Below are 24,846 nucleotides of genomic sequence, written 5' to 3' on the forward strand. Positions count from 1 at the left end.
ATCCAAAATGCTCCAAAGTGTGAAACTTTACACTCCACAGCTGATCTCACATGACAAGTTGCAATCAAACAACCAAGAATATTATGTAAGATCACCTTCAGGCCATCAGCATGTTTGTGCGAAATATGTCATAGAAAGGGTATATAAAAATAAGTAGACTTTGTGTTTAGACTTAGGAACTAAGCCCAAGATATCACATTAAGTGTATGTGAATATTCTGGAACCTGAAAAAAAGTCCAAAACACTTCTGATCCTAAGCATTTCAGGAGAGCAAAGTCTAAGGAAGCATATGTAAACTGGTCCAAAAGCATGAATTCAAACATCACGAAAGCTATTCTGAGAAACATTGATGTTTCTCAGATAATTTAAATAAGTTTTAGAAACACAACTGTATACCGTAAGTTGTTTTCATTAAACAATTGGAAGAAGTTAGGAATAAAAGAAAGTGAATATAGGGAACTCACAAACGGATTAATCATGAACAACAATGGGAACCATAGATTTCCCTGGATAGTAATGAAATTTTGACAAAAACCTGTCTTTAAAATATGTGAGCTCACTAATATGAAATTTTGGTATTACAGAAATTCTCTCGCTCATCTCTTATCATCCACAGCTTTGGCCAACATCCACACGGAAATGCTACATATTTTATGTTATTTTGTTTGTATTTTCTTCTCATTCGTTTTCTAGCCTGTCAATGGATCCATAGAGGCATCCTGTTTTATTTAGAACTTTGTTGAAGTCATTAGCATATTAATAGTCACTAATTATATTCTGATCTCTTAAATGTTTAAAAATGGGTATTTTTCTTAAATATGGAAATTTAATATAATATATCTTATTATAATCAGTCTGGCTACTCTTCATTGTATCATAGTCCTATATTTGTATCTCTTACACTTCCTTTTTAAAATGTGTGTTGTTTTCCATATGGTTCTATAAGCACAGGGATTCTCCCCTCTACCTCCCCACTCGTCCCCCACCACTGTTTTCCTTTGTATTATTACAACAGTGTAGTCCTTGAGCAGCGGTCTCCATGTCCAACATTCTGCCATTTAAGTGGAAAACAGTAAGCTAAACCTAGACAAACTATAATCACATTCTGTAGCTTACTTGGTATGTAGATTTGTATAAAAGCTTACTTTTGATGATTAGCTTCCATGAACTAAAATAATAATTTAATATAGGAACCTGAATGAATGACACAGTATTGCTTTTCATTTATGATGTTCAAGTTGTAAATAAATGAGTAAGTTTTTCAGGCCTCAAGTATTTTGGCAAGTAGCCTTGAAATCATAAAATCTAAATAGTTTTTCCCAGTAAAAATTCCAAGAGGACTTTTATTTAAGTTTGTTTTTATTTTTTGCACTGCCCATTCATGAAATGAACTTCTTTCATTATGTTTATATCATATATATATACACACATATAAGTATAATTGATATTTTCTAGAATGCCGGCTATCAATAAGATGAGAGACATAGCCATAACTAAAATGTAATTTGATATGAAAAGGAGAACTAGAGACTTTTGCAGCCTTTGTGGGCTTTCTCCTGGAAGGAATGGAGGTAATTTCTTCACATTAAGGAACATTTGTATGAATACCTCCTAATGAGTTATTGTCCTGAATAATCATTATTAAGTCATGATCTACATATATTCCTAAATATGAGCATAAGTCATAATAATTGATAAATAGCAAAAGACAACTGTTTAAGATTTCTAACTTATCCTGAGTCTGGCAGTATATGGAAAAGAGTAAATTAAATCTTATACAAAATTGCCATTTATAAAATACCCCAAATATTAATCGGAGGAAATATTTGAGGAAGAAATGAGAAAAAGCTAAGTTCTATGATACAGTGATGTCTCCTGTGCTCAGTTAGGATCCTATGCTCCCTCCTCCCATTATTTATGATTGATTTCTACTGAGGCTTCCGTGGATCGACTAGGGACCGGTACCTGTTTTTCCAGCTGACGGATCTGACTGACTTGACAATGTCAAGCAAAGTACTGCATGTTGTCCCAGCATTACCTTCTCAAGGGCAGTTACCCTGCCACAATGCAGTTTTTCTAGAGCTAATAGAAGGAAGGTAAAACATTTGAGTTTAAAAATTCACCTAAGACAGTCACCACTTGTATCAGGCTAGATAATCCCTTAGCAGTGGGCACACATGGTATCCAATCCAAATGGATGACATTCTTTAATACAGCCTCAAAAGGCATCGCCATCTCCAAGCTTCTAGGGGCAGTTCTGAGTCCAATCCAATCTGCATGAAGTGACTTTATTCCCCTGGGTAAGAAGGTGGTAGGCCTTCTTTTCTGTTTAAGTAAATGGGGAGAATCCTTATATTGGTGTTGGATTTTTGGTAGAGATCATTGTAGAAGAAACCCATGAATATTCCTGACACAAACATAAAATATTCTAGAAAGGCTAAAAGAAACAGTCTTCTTAAATAAATCCTTATTCCAGATTATAGGGATAAAATGGTCAAGTAGGAAAAGACGGGCATTGGATCCTTAACTGGAAATGATAATGAGGATGATGACGGTGTGATGACAAATGTGGAGTATTAGAATTTCAAGACAATTGAGGTTTATCTTGAAGTAGAAAAGGTGTTCGATGCATATGGGACAAATTTTGAAGTATTGCAAGGGTGTATACCCTTCCTAAAGAAGTGTTGACTTTTGCTCCATGTGTTTCTGAAGAGAAAGAGAATACAGTTAGGCACAGGTAGTGGAAGAGAATGCATATTCCCCAAGAAGGGCTTGGAGCAGAAAACCAAACCCAAGACAGACCCAATATCAGGCTCTTCCTTCCCTTCCTCTCCCAGCTTGCTCCACCCTTTTCCAGCAGGCACACTCCTGACCTAGGACACCAAGGAAGCCATGCTAAGATCCAGAGGCACATATTCCGTTACTCGAGAAAAAATTAAGCCACATGGAAGGGAAGTTACCTCTTCAGTTGCCAATTAACTGGGCCCAGCATTTTGGACATTAAGAAAAATAGTATGATCCACAACATAAAAAGCTCCACATGATGGGGTTCTGAAGTTAGTATGTTAACTCTAATTTCTTTCAGTTTCAGTTCCTTCGTGTGGGTAATGGAACCATCACCCTAATAGACACTGTGCTTGGCCTAGTGGGTAGTGGTACTCATAAGTAGAAGATATTCATTTCTTAGGCCTACTACTACATTTCAAATAATTATATACTTATTTTATCTTCCTTTTCGTAAAATAAACCTATGACAAAATAATCATCATTGGTCTCCTTGCTTCGGTTTTTACCACTCAGTACTAAGCACAGTGTTTGAAACATTTGTTCCCAAATTCAGATGATTGTTTTTATCTAGAAAAAAACTCCCACCATGTCCGAATTCAATGCATCTAGCCATCTATACTCACTGTTCCATCGGTACAACTTATTTCTTTAAAAAATTACACCAAAATGGTAAAAACTTTTTGTCTAAGCTAATTTCAATGTATATTTTTACATAGTTATAGAATTTTGGCTTTGGTTCAATTAGTATAAATTATTTTGTGCAAGATAAGTTTAAGGTATTATTCACTAAACTGTAATAAAGAATAAACAGGGCACTTCATAAATTCTAATGTATATATAGTTTTATTAGGTTTAGACTTAAATTTCCCAGAGACTGGCTCCAATCAAGAGCAATGTGTTTTGCCATGTGAGTCCTTTTCTTAAGGTTGACTTAATTCTTTCTCTTCTTTCTCTCTCTCTTCCACTTGTGTTTTCTCTCTTCTCTTTCCCCTGATTCTTCTCTTTCCCTTTCCCCCTCCTCATATTATCCAAAATAGAAACTCCCTGACACCACATGCTGACACCATACGTTTCCTTCCCTATTTGAAACAGTTATGCACCAAGGAACATGAATGACTTAGGCTCATGCAACTCAAAGTATGGCCCTACGACCTGAAGGATTGAAGTCACCCAGGAGTTTCTAATACAGTTTTTAGGGTTTCACCCCATGTGATTGATGCAGACCGAGAGAAGTGTCCTCTTACCCCATCTGTGCAATTTGTAACCATCTTAACCTGTGCCATCTTAACCAATCTAGGGAAGATATGGTTTCACCCACTAGAGGGCAGTAGCACATATGTACCATTGGACATTGTACTTAATTCCCAACTATGATTAAAAGTTCTTTTCAAAGCACCTGCAGTGGCCAAAGAATAGTATGGTTCATTCCTTTAAAGGAAAAACAACCACGTCAAACCAGGTTACACAAAGAAATTCAAACATGTGAGATTAATTTAATAAGCAGTTCCATGGCACTAGCCTAGTATAAAATCAGGTGCCAAATCCTAAATTGTAATTTTGGCTGTTGTTTCTAGATCACAGAGTTGTAAAGCTAGAAGAGGCTTTGATAATCACCTCTGGGGCAGCTTCTTCCTTCTACAGATGTGGATGGAGACTCCAAGAGGTTAACTGACTCCTCTGAAATCGCACAACTCAACAGTTTGCCAAACCAACACTGCAGCTGCTATTAACAGAGTCTCTATCAAAAGCAAAGATTTTTAACAAGATGTTACACGTCTTTGTATATACCATCTTAAAACTGGGGGGCATACGTGCATTTCACACATCTGCTAAGTTCCATACTCGTAATTGTTGCTTTTGATGAAGTGGGGAAATGGAGAAGGAGGAATTTGTAAGTTTCTTTTTTTCCCCTCAAGTTATTTATGTTCAGCTGTGCTACCACCGGAGCACAGCTTGGATGTCTCCATCTCAAACCCAGAGTGTCCACATGTAAGTACCAACCAATTACTAACTATTGAGTAAGCATAATATTCATGGCACACTTTCACATTCTTTCTAGCACGACGCTAGAATGATTTCAGTTCTTGGTGGTCTTTAGTTGTGTGTGTTATAATAGCTTGGCTGGTAAATACTTTTAATTCTCAATCCCACATGTTTTTTTGGTTTTGTTTTTTTTTTTTTTTTGTACACAGAAAAGGATCAAAAAATTATGTCAGACGTAGAGATGTAAAATGTGCTGCAAACAGCTGGTGAATCTTCATTCATCTGGGAAACTGGCAAGGCTTTACAAAGAATCCTAATTGGACATACAACAACTTACCCACATTTCTTCAAAGCGACCTTTTAAAGATTGTTTTAAATGTCAGTTCTCTTTTAGAAAATGTTGAAACAAACATAGAAACTGTTTCAGAAAAAAATTCAGAATCTCCACTAAAGGCACAAAAAGCTAAAGTTTCAGTTTCCTTGTCTTTCTCTTACTTCTCAATGCTAACCAAGGGTGGAAACTAAAATCAGTCTTAGCATAAGCATTTGGATATTAACAGTATTTTATAGGAATGTCTAGAACTGAAAGTTCAAAAGTTCTAAAGATCCACCATAAAACATGCAATAAAGCAAAGTCTTAGTGGAGTAACCCCAGCAAAAAGGAACTCCGTCAATAAGTGAATTGGCTTGATTTCTACTTTAACAAAGAGGCTTGTGGGAGATTCAGACCTGGTCTCCAATCAACGTTTTGAGCTATGTCTTCAAACTACAGGATAATGTAGCCATTCTCCCATCTCTCCTTTGAGCATTAACCCTCATACATAACTGAAATAATAACCAACTGTCATGTTTTACTAGGAATAACTGTTTCTATTTTCCCCATGAGATCACCTTTAATCATCAAAAATAGGAATGTCAATACAATCATGAAAATTGAGTGCATTTGAGGAGAGCATCCTATATTTTTCTATTTTTTTTAAAGATTTTATTGTTATTGGAAAGCCGGATATACAGAGAGGAGGAGAGACAGAGAGGAAGATCTTCCATCCGATGTTTTACTCCCCAAGTGAGCCGCAATGGGCCGGTGCGCACCGATCCGAAGCCGGGATCCAGGAACCTCTTCCGGGTCTCCCACACGGGTGCAGGGACCCAGTGCTCTGGGCCGTCCTCGACTGCTTTCCCAGGCCACAAGCAGGGAGCTGGATGGGAAGTGGAGCTGCCGGGATTAGAACCGGTGCCCATATGGGATCCCGGTGCGTTCAAGGCGAGGACTTTAGCTGCTAGGCCACGCCGCCGGGCCTATATTTTTCTATTTTATATAAAATAGTAAATAATCTTACCAATGCATTGTGGTTTGGTTGATTAGACACTAATCTCTGGCTTATAACTTGAACAGTTTAATTTACAATTTTTAGTATTTTCTTTTTTTTTTTTTAAAGATTTATTTTATTTTTATTACAAAGTCAGATATACTGAGAGGAGGAGAGATAGAGAGGAAGTGGAGCTGCCAGGATCAGAACCAGCGACCATATGGGATCAAGGCGAGGACATAAGCCACTAGGCCACGCTGCCGAGCCCAATTTTTAGTATTTTCTTAATGGATAGAACAAACTTTGTACTATTTATAATGGGTATGTGTTTTCTGTACCATAATAATAGTGCAATCATCATGAAGTAAAACGGAAATATTTTAATACTTTTGGGGGAGTGGCATGATGGCTCAGCTGGCTTATCATCCATCTCCAAGCGCTATGGGCAATGATTTGTGTTCCAGCTGCTCTACCTCCCACCCAGCTCTCTTGCTGGTGGCCTGGGAAGACAACAGACAATGGCCCAAATCCTTGGGACCCTGCACCCATATGGGAGACCTGTAATAGGATCCTGGTTTCTGGCTATAGGCTTTGGATAGGCTCAGCTCTGACCATTGTAGCCATCTGGGGAGTGAAGCAGTAGATGGAGGATCTTTGTTTCTTTGATTCTACCTTTCCAATAAAAACAAATAAATCTTTTTATAAATACTGTTTTTGAACATTCTCAAAAAAAGCATATGTAAAAGTATATGTATTCTTTTAGAGCAGTGGTATTATCTTTTAGATTTACCCATCCTACTTCATTTTAGATTATCTTTCTACTCCCACCATGAAAACAGAATAACACTCAAGCATTAATCGTTGCCAGTAATACTTGTGCCACAATCATATTTTTATCTCAAATGTGCTTTTAATTTTCTTAAACAGAGGCAAATTGCTGGTGATATTTCAGTGTTTTAAGGTAGCTAAAGCCAAAGGTTTGCACCTGGTTTTAAACTGAGTATTTCCCAGATGTGCGGCAGGATGAAAGGTGGACCCCTTTGCAAACACTAACTTCCTACCTTTGCTAGACCTACTAAGGTGATATTGAAATAAAAATTAATTAGATAATGAAATCTTGTCAGTGGACGGTGTCACAGCTCCTGGAGATACACTGAGGATTTGTTCAATTATATCATAAGCCATATGTTGAGAAAGAGAACATCAATTTCCACTGTTTCCTTACACCTTGTTTATAATTCTCATTGAACCAACTTTCTTTTGAAAATGGAACACATTTAGAAATGTTGGAAAGCTACTTAGTAAAGGATTAAACAACTTACAGTTCTGAATAAATAGCTAAACATTACAGTAGCAAAAAATGTTTTGAAAATATTTAACTTATATGTATGAGCTCACAAATATAAAATGATGATGCAAGAGTAAGCTGCTGTGAATATGCTTTGTCCTAAACAGATTTGTACCGATAGAGGCTTTGGAAACTGTTACCGTGAGAAGCCAGACTGCCTATCATAGGAAGAGAAATGTGGTGCAAATTCACAATTGTTTGCCCAGATTCAGCAGAATAAAGATGAATTGGAACAAGGTCTTTCCAATTACCCATTCTTAAGGATTGAGTGCTTTAGTTTGACGAGATTTTGCCACCTAAAACAGATGTTTTATGTTGGAGACTAGATGGTAACTTTTCCTGAACTACTCTTAGCCATCAACTTCAAAGCAAATATTTCTGATGTCAAATGCATGCTCATTTTGTGATATTTTTTCATATAAATTATCACACGCTCATGAATTCTGGTTTAATTATCATGTGCATTCAAGATACTTATGAAATAGAAAACAGTGACACCAAATTAAATGCTTTGATAAAAACATCTGAGCCAATTAGGGAAATATCTGATTCTACAAGTTAAAAAAAAAAAAAAAACCACATAGTACAGCATTCCCAACCAAAATAATAAAAAGTTTGTGTCATCAATTGTTCAAATACAAGTGTCTTCAATTTCAGGAAAAATGAACATTATCTTTTAATTCAATTTTCCATAAACCATTTGAAGTACCTTCATAGGATAACCAGTTTTTCTAGCTAAGAATTCACTTGAAATAGCCCTCCTTGAAAATTTCCTTAAGAAGTTTTCCCTCTCTAGGCTTTCAAAAAGTATTTTATCAGCAGACATTAGAGTAAGGAAATGTGCAAAATCTGTCTGAATAAGTATCTTCTAAAAGAAATAAATGACCAAAGAGATTTTCTACCGATCATGAATTTGTCATCAAAATTTGTCAGGAAAGAGTTCATGTGTCAATATTTTGCTTCAGTTTCAAAGTCAGAAATATCCCTCACATTGCAATGTAGTTACTCTTAAGTAGTTAACTCTCAAGGTTAATTGGGTGGGAAAAAAAAACAACTATGAGATTCCAGTGAATGACATGATAATATTTTTGGAGGAGTTTAACGAAGGTAAAAGAAAAAAACCATGAAAACTATTTTCAAGTATAACTCTTTAATGGTATACTGTGTACATCTCTTGATCTTTCTGGATGGGAAGACATCTGCAAAAAACATCCCTGAAGTTTTCCTTTTGGGAACCAAGTTTGTGTCACTGGACAAGGCATGTGGCACAGCCAGTACAATTAGATCATGGAGCCCAGTGCCACAAAAACATAATTATTAGTGACCGTGTGTGTCAACTAACAAGTTGGAAAAAACAATAAAAAGGGAAGCCGATGATGATGAAAGAGGAAGGATCGTAAATAGCTGGACTGTTCTTAGCAGTGTTTGAGTCTTTACCTAGAGCAAAGACTGTTATCCTCGTCAGAGTCACAGTGTTGAATGACTGACCAGGCAAACAAGGATGATGAGAAGGTTGTTTGCTAATTGAGGAGGAAATCTAGGCGCTCCCACTATGTCAGAAGAGGATAAACACTCAAGATGAAAACACTCAACAGGGTTTTAGAATCAACAAACAATTGTTTCTTTCTGGTCACTTTTCGGCAGACTTCATTATCTTGACATCACTGGCCCGATTTTTGAGGCCAGGGTGTAGACTGAGATGTTGGGTTTGTATTGAGGACTTTTTAAAACAGATTATTTGAATGCGTGATTGTGAAAGGAAAGAAAACAAAGTGATCCTTGACTTTTTTTGTTTTTGTGTTTAATCGAAGGAAACTGGAGTTAATAGGAAAGCACAGAGTAGAATGATTCTGGCTTGCACTTGGGTTTCCGTTTTTATTTTTTCCCTTTCTGTAGCAAGCACATCGCAGGAGCTCTTCCTCTCAGTAGGAAAGATCAAATACAAAGGGATTCCAAACATTTGCAGAAAATGAGAGTGAAAGGTATATTGATTTTTGTGCAAAGAGTTTTAAAGTCCATACAAATTTTTTCCATAATGAAAATTTTCTGTGAGATTTTTAAATGGCCGTGAATGTGATAAGATTTTCATAGAGTTACATTTGGTAGCTAGAATTCATCTTTGGACTAGCCTTAATCGCTTTGAGTAGGATAATCAGGTGAAAAATAATGTGATCCTTTAGGGCAGAGATTATGCTGAGAATGCAAGGCAAAATGGGACAGTGAGGGTCAGGAGATAAGTGGTTTGTTATTCTTTATTCCTATCTACCATGAAAGGGCTCCTGATTCTTCTCCCATAGCATCCTGGCAACAGCTGGCACACAGTCAGAGAGGATCCCTGCAGGGAGAGCAGTTTTGTGTTTTGTAGTGTCCCCTTTCAGTTTGAACAATGAAACATGGTGAACAGAAAAATGAAAACTTGGCCTGCTTTCTTTTTTCTTAGCAGAAGAAAATTTTAAAAGTTTAAATGAGTAGTTGGCAGATGAGCTGTTTTAGATAATTTTTTTAGACTTATTAATTTTTATTGGGAAGGTAGACTGTATTCACAGAGAAGCAGAGACAGAGATCCATCGGTTCACTCCCCATATGGCCACAATGGCCAGAGCTGAGCCCACTGGGAGTCAGAAGTTTCTTCTGGGTTTCTCATATGGGGCCGAGTCCCAAGGCTCTGGGCCATCCTCAACTGCTTTCCTAGGCAGTAGGAACAGCCAAGACATGAACTGGCACCTGTATGGGATCCTGGCATGTGCAAGGTGAGGATTTAGCTCTTGAACCATCATGCCGGTTCTTTATATCATGATTATTTATTAGGCACCTGCTTTGGACCAGGTGCTGATGGCACAGCATCAAGAGACAGACGAGGCACACATGGAGAAACTAGACTTTGCTAAACATTGGCTGAGACTGGGTCTCTTTCTACCTCCAGCTAAATTTTCCTTCCTCTTTCTTCATCATAGTTGTCATTCTGCCATGGAATCAAAGATCAAGTTTTGAAAGATTCTGAAACGTGCAAAATGACCATTTCTCTTTAAAATGAAAACATGCCTAGTAGTTTTTGTCAGTGCATGAAGAAATAAGTTCAACTATTCAGTAGCTTAAACACATGCAGAAAGTAAAAATTAAAAGTTCTAATCCAGAATTCTATTTCCATGGTCTGGTATGGTTGAAGTTTTCAATCTTTTTAAGGACATGCCTATTTTCGTTTGCTTGTTTTGCTAGCTTTCTTTCAAAAATTATTTTTAAATATTTCACTTTTTCTTCATGAGACAGATGTGCATGTTTGTCTATCTGCATATCTTTTGGATATCAGTGATTACTAAATCTGAGCCGTATTATGGGTCTGAATTTTAATCTACTTTGATAAAAAATAAGGACTTCAACTATATCTTTTTCTATAATTAAATTATGACACTAAATTTGACATCTATTTGGACATCATTTGTAAGATCCTTATATGAAACAAAACAGGGTTTACTTTGAAACTTGCCCAAGAATAATCTACACTGAAAAGTCTGAATGTTTTCAGTAAATTTAATTAGGTTGTAGCGTTTCTCCTGATCTTCCAAAATCAGCAGAACAGAAGAAACATTTGCAGTAGAAACAGAATAGAACAAAACTGTTGGATGCTGCATATTCACTTTGTAGCTGTTTACATTAATTTATTAACACAACTTACTAAAAAGCCAACTACTTAAAATTGTGTTTTTCCAATGTGATGATGATTTGTGAATTTATTTTCAGATCTGTCCAGTCTTTTCTAGCTTCCTTCTTCTCCTATCCCTACCTAGTTACCAAATTTTTTTTATCACTCTGCGTTGTTTTAAATTATTTAACTTAAATTGTATTTAATATTTATCTGGCAATATTCTATAAGCCAACAGGAATGAGCAAGATAATTCAAATTTCTTTCCATTATGTATTATATGCAAGAATATATTTTAGAAGGAAATACTTTCAGATTTTGGAAGAAATGTAAATGAAGATATTTCTGCACAACAGTGTATTAAGAGTTTTTGTCTAGGCAAACCTACATTGACCACAAAGAACTCTGAGATAATTACTTTTCTTCTTTCAAACTTAAATAGACTTGGAGGACATTTGAGTCTAACAAGGTCACAAATTTTGTAATTAGCACAGTTACTACATTTTTTTGTTATATAAGATACACAAAATCTGATCAGGATGATATTCTGCCAGCTCTGCCTTCAGACCAGAGGTGGTCTCCCCAAGAAACTGTTGAATTTACCTGGACAATAAGATGCTGGACACTATGCTTGGTATACTCTTGCAATGAAAGAATCTTGACTGAATTTGAAATGTAATACAGCAACAAGGTGGAGGAATCCACCATGGGGGGAAGGTACAGGGAGGGGTTGGGGGAATCCCAGAGCCTATGAAACTGTGTCACATAATGCAATGTAATTAATAAAACATATATATATATATATATATATATATATATATATATATAAAAGATACACAAAATCAAGTCATTCCCATAAGATGAATAAGAAATAATGTGCATGCACATAATAAAATAGAAAGCTTTTCTGCATATCTCTTATTTATTTGTTTATTCTATTGGAAAGCCAGATACACAGAGAAGGACAGAGAAGGAGATACAGAGAGAAAGATCTTCCATCCACTGGTTCACACAAGTGGCTGCAATGGCTGGAGCTGAGTGGATCCGAAGCCAGGAGCCAGGACCCTCTTCTGGGTCTCCCACACAGGTGCAGGGTCCCAAGGCTTTGGGCCATCCTTGACTGCTTTCTCAGGCAACAAGAAGGGAAATGAATGGGAAGTGGAGCAGCCAGGACATTAACTGTTGCTCATATGGAATCCTGGTGGGTGCAAGGCAAGGATTTAGGCTAGACCATCACATTGGGCCCTTCTTTCAGTTTGTAAAGCTTTGCTAAGTTTTCCTGTCCATTACTTGGGATCAACACTGACATAAACTGTTTATCCTACGCAAACTTTTAAATTTGGATATATGAGCAATTCCTTATTACCAATACCATGAATTGCAGAAATAGCTGTATGCGGAGAATTAATCAATGGTGTAGCTTGTCAGTGTTTATAATTATGTCATCTTTCACATGAGCAAACTAAAATCCATACACTTACTATATAACAGCATTTATATTACTTAGAAAGTATTACAATTATGCACTAAGTAGCTGTAGAAAGAATCTTTGGGTTATAAGGCTGATTGTGTTTTATTCCATACCATTTTGGAAGATTATCAAATTGATAATATGCAAGTTATGTTGAGACTGAGTTCTCAGGTGGAATCTATCCACCTTGTTCCATATAAAACATTTTAAACTACTCAGAACCATTCATATTTATATAATTTGTGAATACTTCAATGCCTCCGATAAGATTTTCTTATGAGCCACCAATATCAAGATGTGCTCGACCAACCCATTTTGTTCTTTTCACTAATTGAGGACAGAAGTACACTATATTATAAATCGTGTTAAAGAAATTCACGAGACCCTCAGGAAATGTACACATTTTATATGTATATCTTCAGGGTGAATATCTATATTAATATGGTAGCCAGGTATTGAAACATGCCATGCAGCAGTTTCTTCAATGCTTTACATTAGGTTTAAATTTTTTCTTCACTTATAATAATATGTAAAGGTCAAACTCAAATAGAATGCATTGTTTCTGTGTAATGAACAAGATAAATTAGTCTATAAAACATTAAGTCAATATAAAACCTTTGCCTGGCAGCCAGCAATTTGTAAATGTTTATAGGAGCTTCATGGTGTGGCAGAAACGAGGACTAAGCATTTATTTCAGTAACCTTCTCCAGGTGCTTGTTTAAGCCTTTCAATCTCCCTTGATCTCCCAGTGTCATCTCTTACAGAAGAGAATTGGACATAAAGCAGACAATCCTTTAAATTTCTTCAAGCTCCTCTCTGACACGACAAGTCATTCTTAAACTTTCAGTGCTGCAAACTTTCTCGGTAACAACTATTCTTTAAAATTTTTTTTTCATAATTTTATTTTGAGGTTTTGAAATCCACACATTGAATTAGACTGATTAGAGGATTTGACCGAACAACAACAAAAAAAGATTTCTTCAACGAGTTTAGAGTGATTTGGTTTCTGGGAGGATCAGAAATTGTAACAAATGACATGTTTACCAAAATCTCCCAGTTATAATAGATCTAATCTAGGGAGTCAAGTGACTTTACTGGGACATAATACATTTCAAATACTAAGAGAGAAAACCAAAGAATAAAAATTAAAATCTTGCCTGCCCTATAAAGTTTGCAGAAGCAGTAACAGTGAAGTGATCGTCCCTTGGTTTTACATGGTTGATGGCTGGTTTTCCTTTCTTGCAATATTCAGTAAGGAGATACAAGTCACATTACAATTTCCTTAACTTTTTCCTCAAACATGTGCCTGAAGGAAAGATCTTCATAATAAATATGGTGCTTAAATGGAGATAAGCTTAGATGCCCTGGCAAGTTTCTAGGATTTCTAACTTTGTAGAATTTTTGAAGGATTTATTCATCTAATAAATGAAATGGTGGGGATGGAGAAAAAGTCCAACAAATAGCTTTACAGAACTTTCTCTTAAATATGGTCGCTGATACAGAACTCTGTTCAACTTTCAGGGAAAAAAATATTTTCATGAATTAATTCCTCTGCACCTGGCCATGGCTTCATCATCCTCCGATGTCACTTGCCAAAGCTTTCTTTTTTTTTTTTTTAAAGATTTATTCATTTTTATTACAGCCAGATATACACAGAGGAGGAGAGACAGAGAGGAAGATCTTCCATCCGATGATCCACTCCCCAAGTGAGCCGCAACGGGCCGATGCGCGCCAATCCGAAGCCGGGAACCTGGAACCTCTTCCAGGTCTCCCACGCGGGTGCAGTGTCCCAATGCATTGGGCCGTCCTCAACTGCTTTCCCAGGCCACAAGCAGGGAGCTGGATGGGAAGTGGAGCTGCCGGGATTAGAACCGGCGCCCATATGGGATCCCGGGGCTTTCAAGGCGAGGACTTTAGCCACTAGACCACGCCGCCGGGCCCACTTGCCAGAGCTTTCTGAGGTTACTGACAATTCCACTCTGTGTTTTCTGTTGTTGGCTGCTGTTTGTCCTGCTGCGGAAGAGGACCAAGTGCCTGCGATCTTAGGTCACAGCAACTGACTCCACACGTGTTTCTTCCTGAACTACTGGCAGCTGGTAGCAGGGAGTCCTTACTTGGGCAGTACTCACACTTCTCTAGGTGCTTACTTGAACCAAATTGAGTTCGAGAACCTCTACTCACTTTATACTACTAGTTATGGGGAATTCTCAGGAATTGTAAATAATCCCTTTCCTAGAAATATATCTTTTATCTCACAGTGAATACACTAGGAACAGAGAACATAAATGCAATTCAAATAAAATATTGATAGACCATCATCTATATTCATACACAATTCCATAAAGTGGCATGGAGGGAGTGACGTGAATCCCCATCGCTTCAGACTTATGAGCACAGCTATAAGGGAACAAAGGACTTTCAATTCTTCATCTTTTTTTTTTTTTTTGTAAAATCAGATATACAATATCTGAAAAGCAGAGACAGAAAGATCTTCCATCCGCTGGTTCGCACCCCAAGTGGCCACAACAGCCAGAGCTGAGCCGATCCAAAGCTAGGAGCCAGGAGCTTCTTTCTTGGTCTCCCTTGTGGGTCCAGGGTTTCAGGGTTTGGGCTGTCCTTGACTGCCTTCCCAAGTCACAGTCGGGGAGCTGGATGGGAAGTGGAGCAACAGGGACACAAACTGGTGCTCATATGCAATCATATGCAAGGTAAGAACTTTAGCCACTCAGCTATTGCGCTGGGCCCAGACCTTTAATTTTAAGACTGCCACACAGGTCATTGAGATACCCAAAGAAAGGATCTTCAAAAGGTTCTTGGGAAGTTAATATTTAAAAAAAAATCACACTTGGACTTCAGAAAATTTTAATACTTCATCTTATCCTTATTTTCTATTAACCAAAGACATTTTGAATTATTTTCACAAAGCTATTTGAGTTTCTATTTATATTTCCACTTTAAGGAGAAAAATTGCAGTAAATTCATTGCAAGTGAAAAACCTTAACAATAGACCATAAAGCAATCCACATGATCACATTTATACAGATATGAAGAATCCCACAAGTAACAAAACAAACCCACCGCAGAGGAAAAGCCTGTTTTTGCACTTAGACAGTTTTGAGGGATCTGATCATGGGGTGCCACTGCCTATGACATCCTAGGTCCCAGCTGCTCCAATTTTGATTTAGTTTCTTGTTAATGTGCCTGCCAATGCAACAGATGATGGCTCAAATGCCTGAATCCCTGCTGCCATGTGGGAGACCAAGATGAATCTCTAGACTGCTGGCCGCGGTCCTGCCCAGTCCCAGCAGTTGCAGTCATTTGGGGAGCAAAGCACAAGATGGAAGATAGACATTCTCCCTATCCCTGTGTGTGTGTGTGTGTGTGTGTGTCCTCTCTATAAGGCTGCCTTTCAACTAAATGCAGTAAGTCTTTTAAAAAAAAAAAAGGCTGAAGTTTTTAAGTGTAACTCTCTTCTCTCCTCTCTCTCTCTCTCTCTCTTCCTCTTCAAATTAAGCGTTGCTGTTATTTACCTCTGTTCCTGTTTGTGGTTCTGCCTCTCCGGACATGTTTCTCTCAGTACTTTTTCACATCAAAGCTGTGCTTGTTTCTGAACCGCAGTGTATAAAACAGTGTGTGGTCCTTGGACCTACAGTATCCTAACGGCCTGGGGCCAGCCTAATGAGGCTAATTCTCTGGCCCCAAACTAGATCTCCTAATTTAAAATCCTTCAACAGGCTTCCAGATGATTCCAAAGTAGAAGTTTGGGGGAGCATCTGCACCCAATAACTTGGCGCTCATAGAAATGCAACAGATAGTAAACATACATTCAACACCCAGTTTTGGCAGCCCTGTACTCACTGCAGACAATGAAACGAAAACACAGCATAATATCTTATCAAAGGTTGCATTTTAGTTAAATAGCAGAACTGAGATGTAAGGCTGTTTCAGAGCTACCAATTAGTTCTCTCTCATTTACAACCAGGCCTCTCTGTTGACTTAATTACATGAAATGGGACTTAGATGTTTCCTTTACTTTTTATCAGAGAATTTTTTTTTTTAGGATTGATTCTTTTATTTTAAAAGAGTTACAGAGAATAAAAGACAGAGAGATACAGAGAGATTTTTCATCCACTGGTTCACTCTCCAGTTGGCCACAGTAGCTAGTGCTGCTGCCACACACCAAAGCAAGGAGCACAGAACATAACTTGGGTCTCCCACATGTCAGGAGCCCAAACACTTGAGCCATCTTGCAATACTTTTCCCAGGGCCCTAGACTGAAAGTTGACAAACCTATACACGAGTCAGCCTCCAGATATTATGCTGGCTTCACAATGCTGGTCCCTGCTTCCTTTTAAAATAGGTGGGTGGGGCCTGGTGCAGAGCCCCCTCCAGGTCTCCCACACAGTTTCAGGGTCCAAGGCCTTGGGCCATCTTCCACTGCTTTCCCAGGCCACCGCTGGGAGCTGAGTGCTAAGCGGAGCAGCCAGGACATGAGCTTATGCCCACATGGGATTCCAACAGATGCAAGGACAGAATTTAGCCACTAGGCTATCATGCTGGGCCCATAAAAATATTTCTATGAATCTCCCAGAATTGTAGCATCACATGTAATTTTTCATTTTTATTATAACTGAGAACCTATCCAAAAAGGGGTACTAAAGTTTCTATAAAAAGTGCATGTGAAAGAGATAAGAATGAGAGACAGAAGTAGATAGCACTTGATAGTCTGAATTAGGTCCTGTTTTTGTTTTTTTTCTTATATGCCATCTGTAAACTCCAAATGGTTTACCCCAAATGGTGTTTTTCTTAAACACGAGTGAAAGTTTTTCTTACGAACAGGAATTTTACATCTTAAATATAATCTCTGGTTCATGTTTAAAATTTATTTTCTCCAAATAATAATAATAGTTGTAGAACTAAACAAAAGAATGATGAGGTTTCTAATAATTTACCTATAACTGATATCAAATATTTATATTCTGTGATATACTAACTTCTCCTTCTCTTTGAAGCATATAGCATTTTGGTGTCTTTCTTCCTTTTTTTTTTCTTTATGTGGATAGAGAGCTGTGAATTTGTCTCAAGTTTTTATAAATATCACCCTTCTGTCAGAAGATAAAAAATTGTTCTATGAATACAGTTTCCTTTCGCTCAATCAACAGACTACATATTGAACACATAGTATGTGTAGGAAAAAAGAAATAGACTATTGTGATCAGTGTAATTTTTACAAGATATCAAATTAAGGAGCCAAGACTCTCCAGTGACTCAGCACCAAAAGCCACATTTACACCCATTTAGTCTAATACGATCGGATGTGACCAGAAAATCACGGAGGTTTAAAATACGAATTATGGTGTTAACCCCTAAAGGGCTCCAAAGTCTTCTGATGTTAGGATATGCTATATCAACTTGGGACATTGACAGTAATTTATGAGAAGGAGAGACTTGTGCAATCCATTGTAGTACCCATGCTACATTTCAGCGCATTGACTAAAACCATTAAGTTACATAGTATCGCAATCCATTATGAGTTAAAATGTTTAGATAAAGTCAGCAATCATGGCTCATTCTGAATCCACAAGTTTCTGACAGTGATTAAGCTGCTTCCAAGTTTTCTAATATTTTCTGGAAAAGTGCATTCCTTGCTAAGAAAGCACAACTTTGCCATGAGGCAGAACCCAGTATTTTTAGCCAAAGTGATCACAGCAAACTGCCTGCTGAGCCGTGGCTGCTTTCCTTGTCTTTCCATATCAACTTGTGCCGCTTAAAATGCTACCCTTTGGCTTCCCAAATTCCCACCAATTGTCCTCTTCAGCCCTGCCTAGGTCTCTAACCTAACTTCTTTACTCTTGAAAGCCAACACAATGCGTTTTACCTCTTATTTGTTATTGTAAGTATTTGTGTCTGTACCTTAGCTCAGACTCTTTGAAGGCAAAGATTTCTTGCCTTTTCATGCTCCATCGGGAGACCTAACATCAACGGCACACATGGAAGCCTACTATATTTCAGCCAATCAGTTTATTGCGTTTCTAGAACTTATTTATACATGATGTTTACTTTATCTAGAAGAGGATAATAGATTTTTAATTCATGTTTGCAGCTAGCTTTCCTTCTTTGTCTATCCATGCCATTAAGTGGAAGTTGCAGCTAGCTTTATTTTCCCTCTGATGCACAAGAAAAATATTTTTTAAAAAAATTCACAGCTAGATCAATAAGTTGTTTGTTGTCTTAGCGCGCAGAAGGAATTTGCTTTGACTCGGATAGTTTTTGTCTCCTAGAGAAGGATGAGATTTTCAAGTTGAGAACAATGCTTGCAAATGGCCACCTCCTCAGATGAACTGCTCAGTGATTCATCAAAACATAACCAGCCCTAGCAACTACCCTCTCATGCCTTTCAAAAGATGATTTACACGGACATTGGCTTTTAGGTTATTTCCATTTGTAATTCATCAGTGTGCAAAATCCTCCCAATTGCTATGTTGATGATACTTGCCTACAAAAACCCATTTAATCAAGAAGAGCTGATTTTTGTGACAATCACATTTGCAATGCTTTGATGTTGATTATAACACCCTGCCATGTAAACTTTCAAATGTAATCCTAAGCAAACCTTAGTGACTGCTACCATTTCCTTACATAATTTACTAAAAGTTACTTGAACACTTTCATATTTTAGATAAAATACTTCCATTTATTAAAATGCTTAGACTCTAGACTAACTTGAATTTGACATAACTGCACTTTTCACAATTTTCTGCTTTTTCCTTGAACTCTACTGGGTGAAACAAAACTTTTATGATTTTTCCTTTTTAAAGAATTTATTTGAAACGTAGACTGACTGAAATGGAGGGAGAATAGAGAAGGAAAGGAGAGGGAAGAGAATAGAAGGGCATCTCAGGTTCACTACCCAAATGGCAGGAGTGGCCTAGGGCCATGATCCATCATCAGGGCCAGGAACCACACTCAGCTGCATCACTTGAGTGGCAGGCCCAAGCACTTGGACCATTTTCCATTGCCTTTCCAGGTGTATCTGCAGGACGTTGGATTGGAAGCAGGGTAGCTGGTTTTCCGATGTGGGAGGTCAGCACAGCAAGGAACAACCTGACTGGCCGCACCACCACAGCAGCAATCCATTAGGCTTTTTCTGAAAGTCCCACCCTATTTCACCGTAACAATTTTGTGCATGCCTTCCCACACTTACTTTGCACACATCTTACTACACATTAAACACAGTTACAGTCATCATTGAGAAATCTGCCCTGGGGCCCCAGACAATGTAAGCCACCTTCCTCTTGGCTCCATAATTCTGGTTTCATCTGAATACTTGCTATCACACTATGCTGTAATTCCCTTTGTATTTGTAATAGGAGATCAGCTTTTCAGGGGAGGATGTACAACTTCTTTAACTTCCTAATTACATTTTCTAAGGGAGTGCCTTCCTCCTACATCTTCTTAAATATTTAACTTGACCATTCAGAGGCCTTGAAATGGATTTATAATGCCACCAAGGACATTTTTCTTTAGAGGAGCACCAAAGCTTATATGGCTACAATTTAATATAAATAACAGACTTTCACTACAAGAAAGAACATCTTCAAATTTACAAAACATCCGACTTTAATAAATAAGAAATACAATTTCTATTTCCTTTTGTTGATATAATTGCCAGGTGTTACTACTGCTGTAAGTTTTAGTTTCAGATAATGGTAGAATTATATAAGTTCTATGAGACACAAAAAGATCCACTACACTCTTCCCACACTTTTCCTCCAGGAGGCTCTTTCAATGAACCATTCAGTAATAAAGTATGTAAATACAAGGACCAGTGTATGGTGTAGTAGATGATGCTGCTCATAGTGCCAGCATCTATCTCATCCGAGCATCAGTTTGAGTTCTGGCTGCTCTACTTTCTCTTCATTTCCCTGCTAACATGCCTGGGAAGGCAGTGGAAGATAGCCAAGTGCTTAGGCAACCTGCCACACATGTGAGAAACCCAGATTGAGTTCCAGGCTCCTTGCTTTGGTCTAGCTTCATCCTGCCCATCATGGCCACTTAGGGAGTAAGCCAGCACATGTGAGGTGTCTCTTTTACTCTGGTTCTCCTATTCTCTCTGTAACTTAGCATTTCAAATAAATAGATCATTTTTAGAAAGCACATAAATATAGAACTGTAAGATTACTGATCTGAAAATCCTTAAGGAAAATATGGAGGTCCTTTCCAAAAATAAATTTATAGGCATACACGCTCATCTTTCACCGAAGAGGAAAAATAGCAGATTTTAAAGTGGAAGAATCCCCAAGGCTTCATCCCTTACACAGCCATACCCACATACACACCAACATTTGAAATAAATGCAGTCATTATTGATTAGCTACAGTATTACTAAATTATATTTTCTGACATATGATACATGTGAATTTTCTTTTTTATGCTTTCTTTTTTAATAATTTATTCATTAATTACATTGTATTATGTGACACAGGATACATGTGAATTTTCAAAATTCAGCATAGCCTCAAAATTATATACACTTTCTTTCCATTTTGATGCAATAGCAAACCTTTTAAGCTCACCTGAAGTCACAAAGCAGACAAAATGGTTGACTGATTCTTTGAATGCTAAGTTCCTACTTTGGGTAAAGCAGAAGAAAATTTAAGGTATATATGCTGAATAAGATCTACCATGTGTGGTGGACTTTCAGAAAGAGTGTCCAGATCTGGCAGTACTTATGTGTCCCCCTGGTCCAATCCAGTCTGTTGTTATAACTCCATCCATTATTTCTCATTCATCTTCAGAAATTTTGCTTTATTCTAGCTACTAATGTCTTTCATCCTATTTGTTCCATTAACTTCCAGTTTTGAAAACACAGATAGGTAACACTCTTTCCCAGTTGGGTAGGTAGAGTTTACAGTAGCCTAAATACTTTGCTCCAGAATCCTACCTCATGCCATGTCTTATATCTTCTGCTTGTGACATCAGAAGAGTATTTTAAATTTAGTTTTCTGATTCCCAGGCATTATCCTCTGTGGCATGCCAACATCCATGGGAGGAAGAGAACACTCCAAAGTTGAAAGCTTGTGTTGTTGATTTTTTTGTTAAATGGCTTTCAAATAGCATACCCCGTGGGTTTAGAAAAGAGAAGGAAGGTACAATTGAATAGCAAGATAGAGATGGAGAGAAAGACAGTCCAAAAGTTCAGGCATTGGTTCCCTCAGCATTGACTTGAGTCACCAGATCAACCTTTTAATCTGTAATAGAGAATAGCACTATTTCATCAGAGAGCTATTGTGTGAATTTAAGATAAGTTACACTAAAGTACCACTTTATGCTCTATTTTCCATTATGTAGCCCACTAAAGAAGTTCTTAAATTCTCAATTATTAGAGAAGTTCCCTGTAATAACAATTACGAAACTACAGAACTTTAGATAAACTCTATTTGTTTTATATGCATTATCTCATTTATTTTCATAAGAAGATCACCAGAAAATTCTATTATGCTTCTTTTATTAAAATATATTTATTTTTGTTTGAAAGGAAGATTTACAGAGAGGAGAGACAGAGAGAGAGGGAGAGATCTTCCATCCACTGACTGGTTCACTCTCCAAATGACCACGAAGGCTGGAGTTAAGCTGGTCCAAAGCCAGGAGCCAGGAACTTCCTTTGGGTCTCCAACGTGGTTGCAGGGATCCAAGGACTTGAACCACTTCTATTGCTTTCCCAGGTCATAAGGAGGGAGCTGGATGGGAAGTGGAGCAGCCAGGGCACAGACTGGTAACCCTACGGCATTCCCATTCTGCAGGTGGAGGATTTACCTCCCTAGGTTTTCTGTTTTGTAAATGAACTTGAGTCATAGGATACTTCTCACAGTTACTTCCCATAGGTGATTTCTCCTTCACTAATAAATGTAGGGTCAAGGGTAAATCCCACTCTGTCCCCAAAGACTACATCATACTCTCAATGTCTGAAGGTTGTAAAAGAAATAGCAGTATTTTTTGTTGTGTTCTTAACTTTAAGTAGAATATCAAATGCACTATTTATACCTTCCTAAATTTTTTGAGAAAATTATTTGTAGATGCACCGTATGCAAAGGTTACTTGATATCAGCTCTTATTTCTTCAGCTTTCCACTATTTTTACAAGAAAAAAAAACTTTAAAAAATGTTGGTGGGTTTTCTTCCCAACTCAGCAGTGTGGCAATTTTTAAGACATTCTGGATATTGAAATCGGTCTCTCTGAGTCTCAAAATACCAACATATTTGCCAAAAAACGAATTTATCAGTTAAATGTGAGTAAGAGATTTGGTTTATCTAAGTGTTCTACAAAGAAGAAATCGTTTGCCACTGTTTATACAGGTTGAGCTAAATCTGACATATTGTTGGCATGTGCTGTAGATTTAATTTAATACCATAGTACAGATGTGTGCTCTGATAAGGTTTTGTGAAATCTAAGTTAAGATGAGGAGGGTTGTTTCAATATTTATGGGGTTGAAGATGTAGACTTAGCAAAGGAAGCCTTTTAATTAAAACAATATTTTCCTACAAATGCTCAGAGTAAAATGGAGAGGAATGATAAAGCCATATGTCTTGTTTCCAAACAGTTGATGAACATATTTACTTGGCTTTGGTTCACATTAGAAGTACTAGCTATGTTTGTTTGATTACTCCAGTTTTTTTGAGTCTTATGTTTTTAGAACCATGAAAATCAGCCATTTCTTTTTATTTTATTTTATGTCAACTAAATGTATGTGATCTTTTAACTTTTTTTTTCTAATGATGTATTTTAGGCATCCTGGAGATAACATCAGTGGAAATTGGAGTGGTTGCTGTTAAAGCCATTAACAGCAACTATTACTTAGCCATGAACAAGAAGGGGAAGCTCTATGGTTCAGTAAGTCTTTCTGCTTTTATTTTATTCTTCAAAATCCACTTCAAAAAATCATTACCGACGTCTTGGAATGCTTCTTTTAGACATTGAACAGCTTGTTCTCGTGGTATTGCTGGTAAATTGAGCCACAGTGGGCTGGTCACCAGAGTTTCAAATTTGGCAAAATAGCCTTTCCAACATTATAATCTGCTTGTTGTTCACCCGTAAGTCTACCACACAGGCTGTTGCTGGCATTTGTCTGCAAACAACCCAGTCAGCCTCTGACGGAAGCATCTGTTCAGATTGGCACAAGAGCTTCAGACAACTTGGAGAAGAATCATTAAAAACAAAGATCATGAATTGACTCAAATACTCAAGTACATGTGTGTCACTGCTAAAGATAGAACAGAACTTAGTTGTCTTGTATTTCGTTAAGTTCTGAAATGAATGAATATATTAAGAGATTAATAATTTTGTATGCTGTTTAATCAACTCTAGCATGTTATTTACCTCCACAGTAGTCATTAATTCAAATTATGCCTGAACACTCACACATGTACAGACATAAACACACATACAGTATTCATTGCAACAGAGTCCTTAGGAATTGATACTAAGTCAATGATTTGAGAATTTTCATAACTTTGTTCTCTTTCAAGTGTTAAATATTCTGAATATCACCTCTACAAACTTGGATCAAACTAATTTGGATTCATTTTGCTGGCTGAATTCTCACTTTAAAAAGCAAATAGTTATTTTAGGACTAAAAGTAAATTTCAGTGTAGCAATCTGTCCTGTTCAGGTTTTTAAAAATATGTCAACCAATCATATGAACATTAATACTCTGGACATTGTTTTATAGATTAAAGAAACACAAGAAAGAGATATAGAAAATGGACCTCAATTCCAAATACCTTTTAAGTGTGAAAAAAGTTTCACTTCAAATGAGTAAAGAAGCTTATGTTTTTGGTTAATATTAGGATGGTTGTAGTAACCAAGCTCCATCCACCCTCAACCCATGCTAATAGCTCCAGAGACTTGAGAGGAGACATCAGAACTAAAGTTTTCTTTACTTATTCAGGTAGTGCTAGACACCTTGGTTCACTCCCCATTTTAGCTGTTGTGAACTGTGCTGCGATAAGCATGAGGGTGCGGATATCTCTTTGATACAATGTGTCCATTTCTTTGGGGTATATACCCAGTAAGGGGATTGCTGGATCTTGTGGCAAGTTTATTTCTGTTTTTGAAACAAAGTTCCACACTATTTTCCACAGTGGCTGCACTAATTTACATTCCACCAACATTCTTAAGAATCCCTCTTTTTCTACTTCTTCAACAGTATTTTTTGTTTTTTTGTCTTGGATTTGAGCCATTCTGATGCGGGGAAGTGATATCATGGTGGTTTGGGTTTTCATTTCCCTGATATGTTTAGTGACATTGA

The 24,846-nt window shown here is 37.3% G+C and overlaps 1 protein-coding gene and 1 long non-coding RNA gene across 2 annotated transcripts in view; one reads left to right on the forward strand and one right to left on the reverse strand.

Annotated features, from left to right (window-relative positions):
* The window catches only part of LOC131483102 (uncharacterized), a 360,023-nt gene that overhangs the window by 208,787 nt on the left and 126,390 nt on the right, over positions 1-24,846 (reverse strand). The gene's annotated exons all lie outside the window — the stretch shown is intronic.
* FGF10 (fibroblast growth factor 10) overlaps positions 1-24,846 on the forward strand; it is an 85,133-nt gene that overhangs the window by 52,916 nt on the left and 7,371 nt on the right. The window contains exon 2 of the mRNA XM_004583688.2: positions 23,326-23,429. Within this exon, the coding sequence (XP_004583745.2) occupies positions 23,326-23,429 (104 nt within the window). The remainder of the gene's footprint in view (positions 1-23,325; positions 23,430-24,846) is intronic.

This window comes from Ochotona princeps, chromosome 23 (genome assembly GCF_030435755.1).
Source record: "Ochotona princeps isolate mOchPri1 chromosome 23, mOchPri1.hap1, whole genome shotgun sequence".
Classification (NCBI taxonomy): domain Eukaryota; kingdom Metazoa; phylum Chordata; class Mammalia; order Lagomorpha; family Ochotonidae; genus Ochotona; species Ochotona princeps.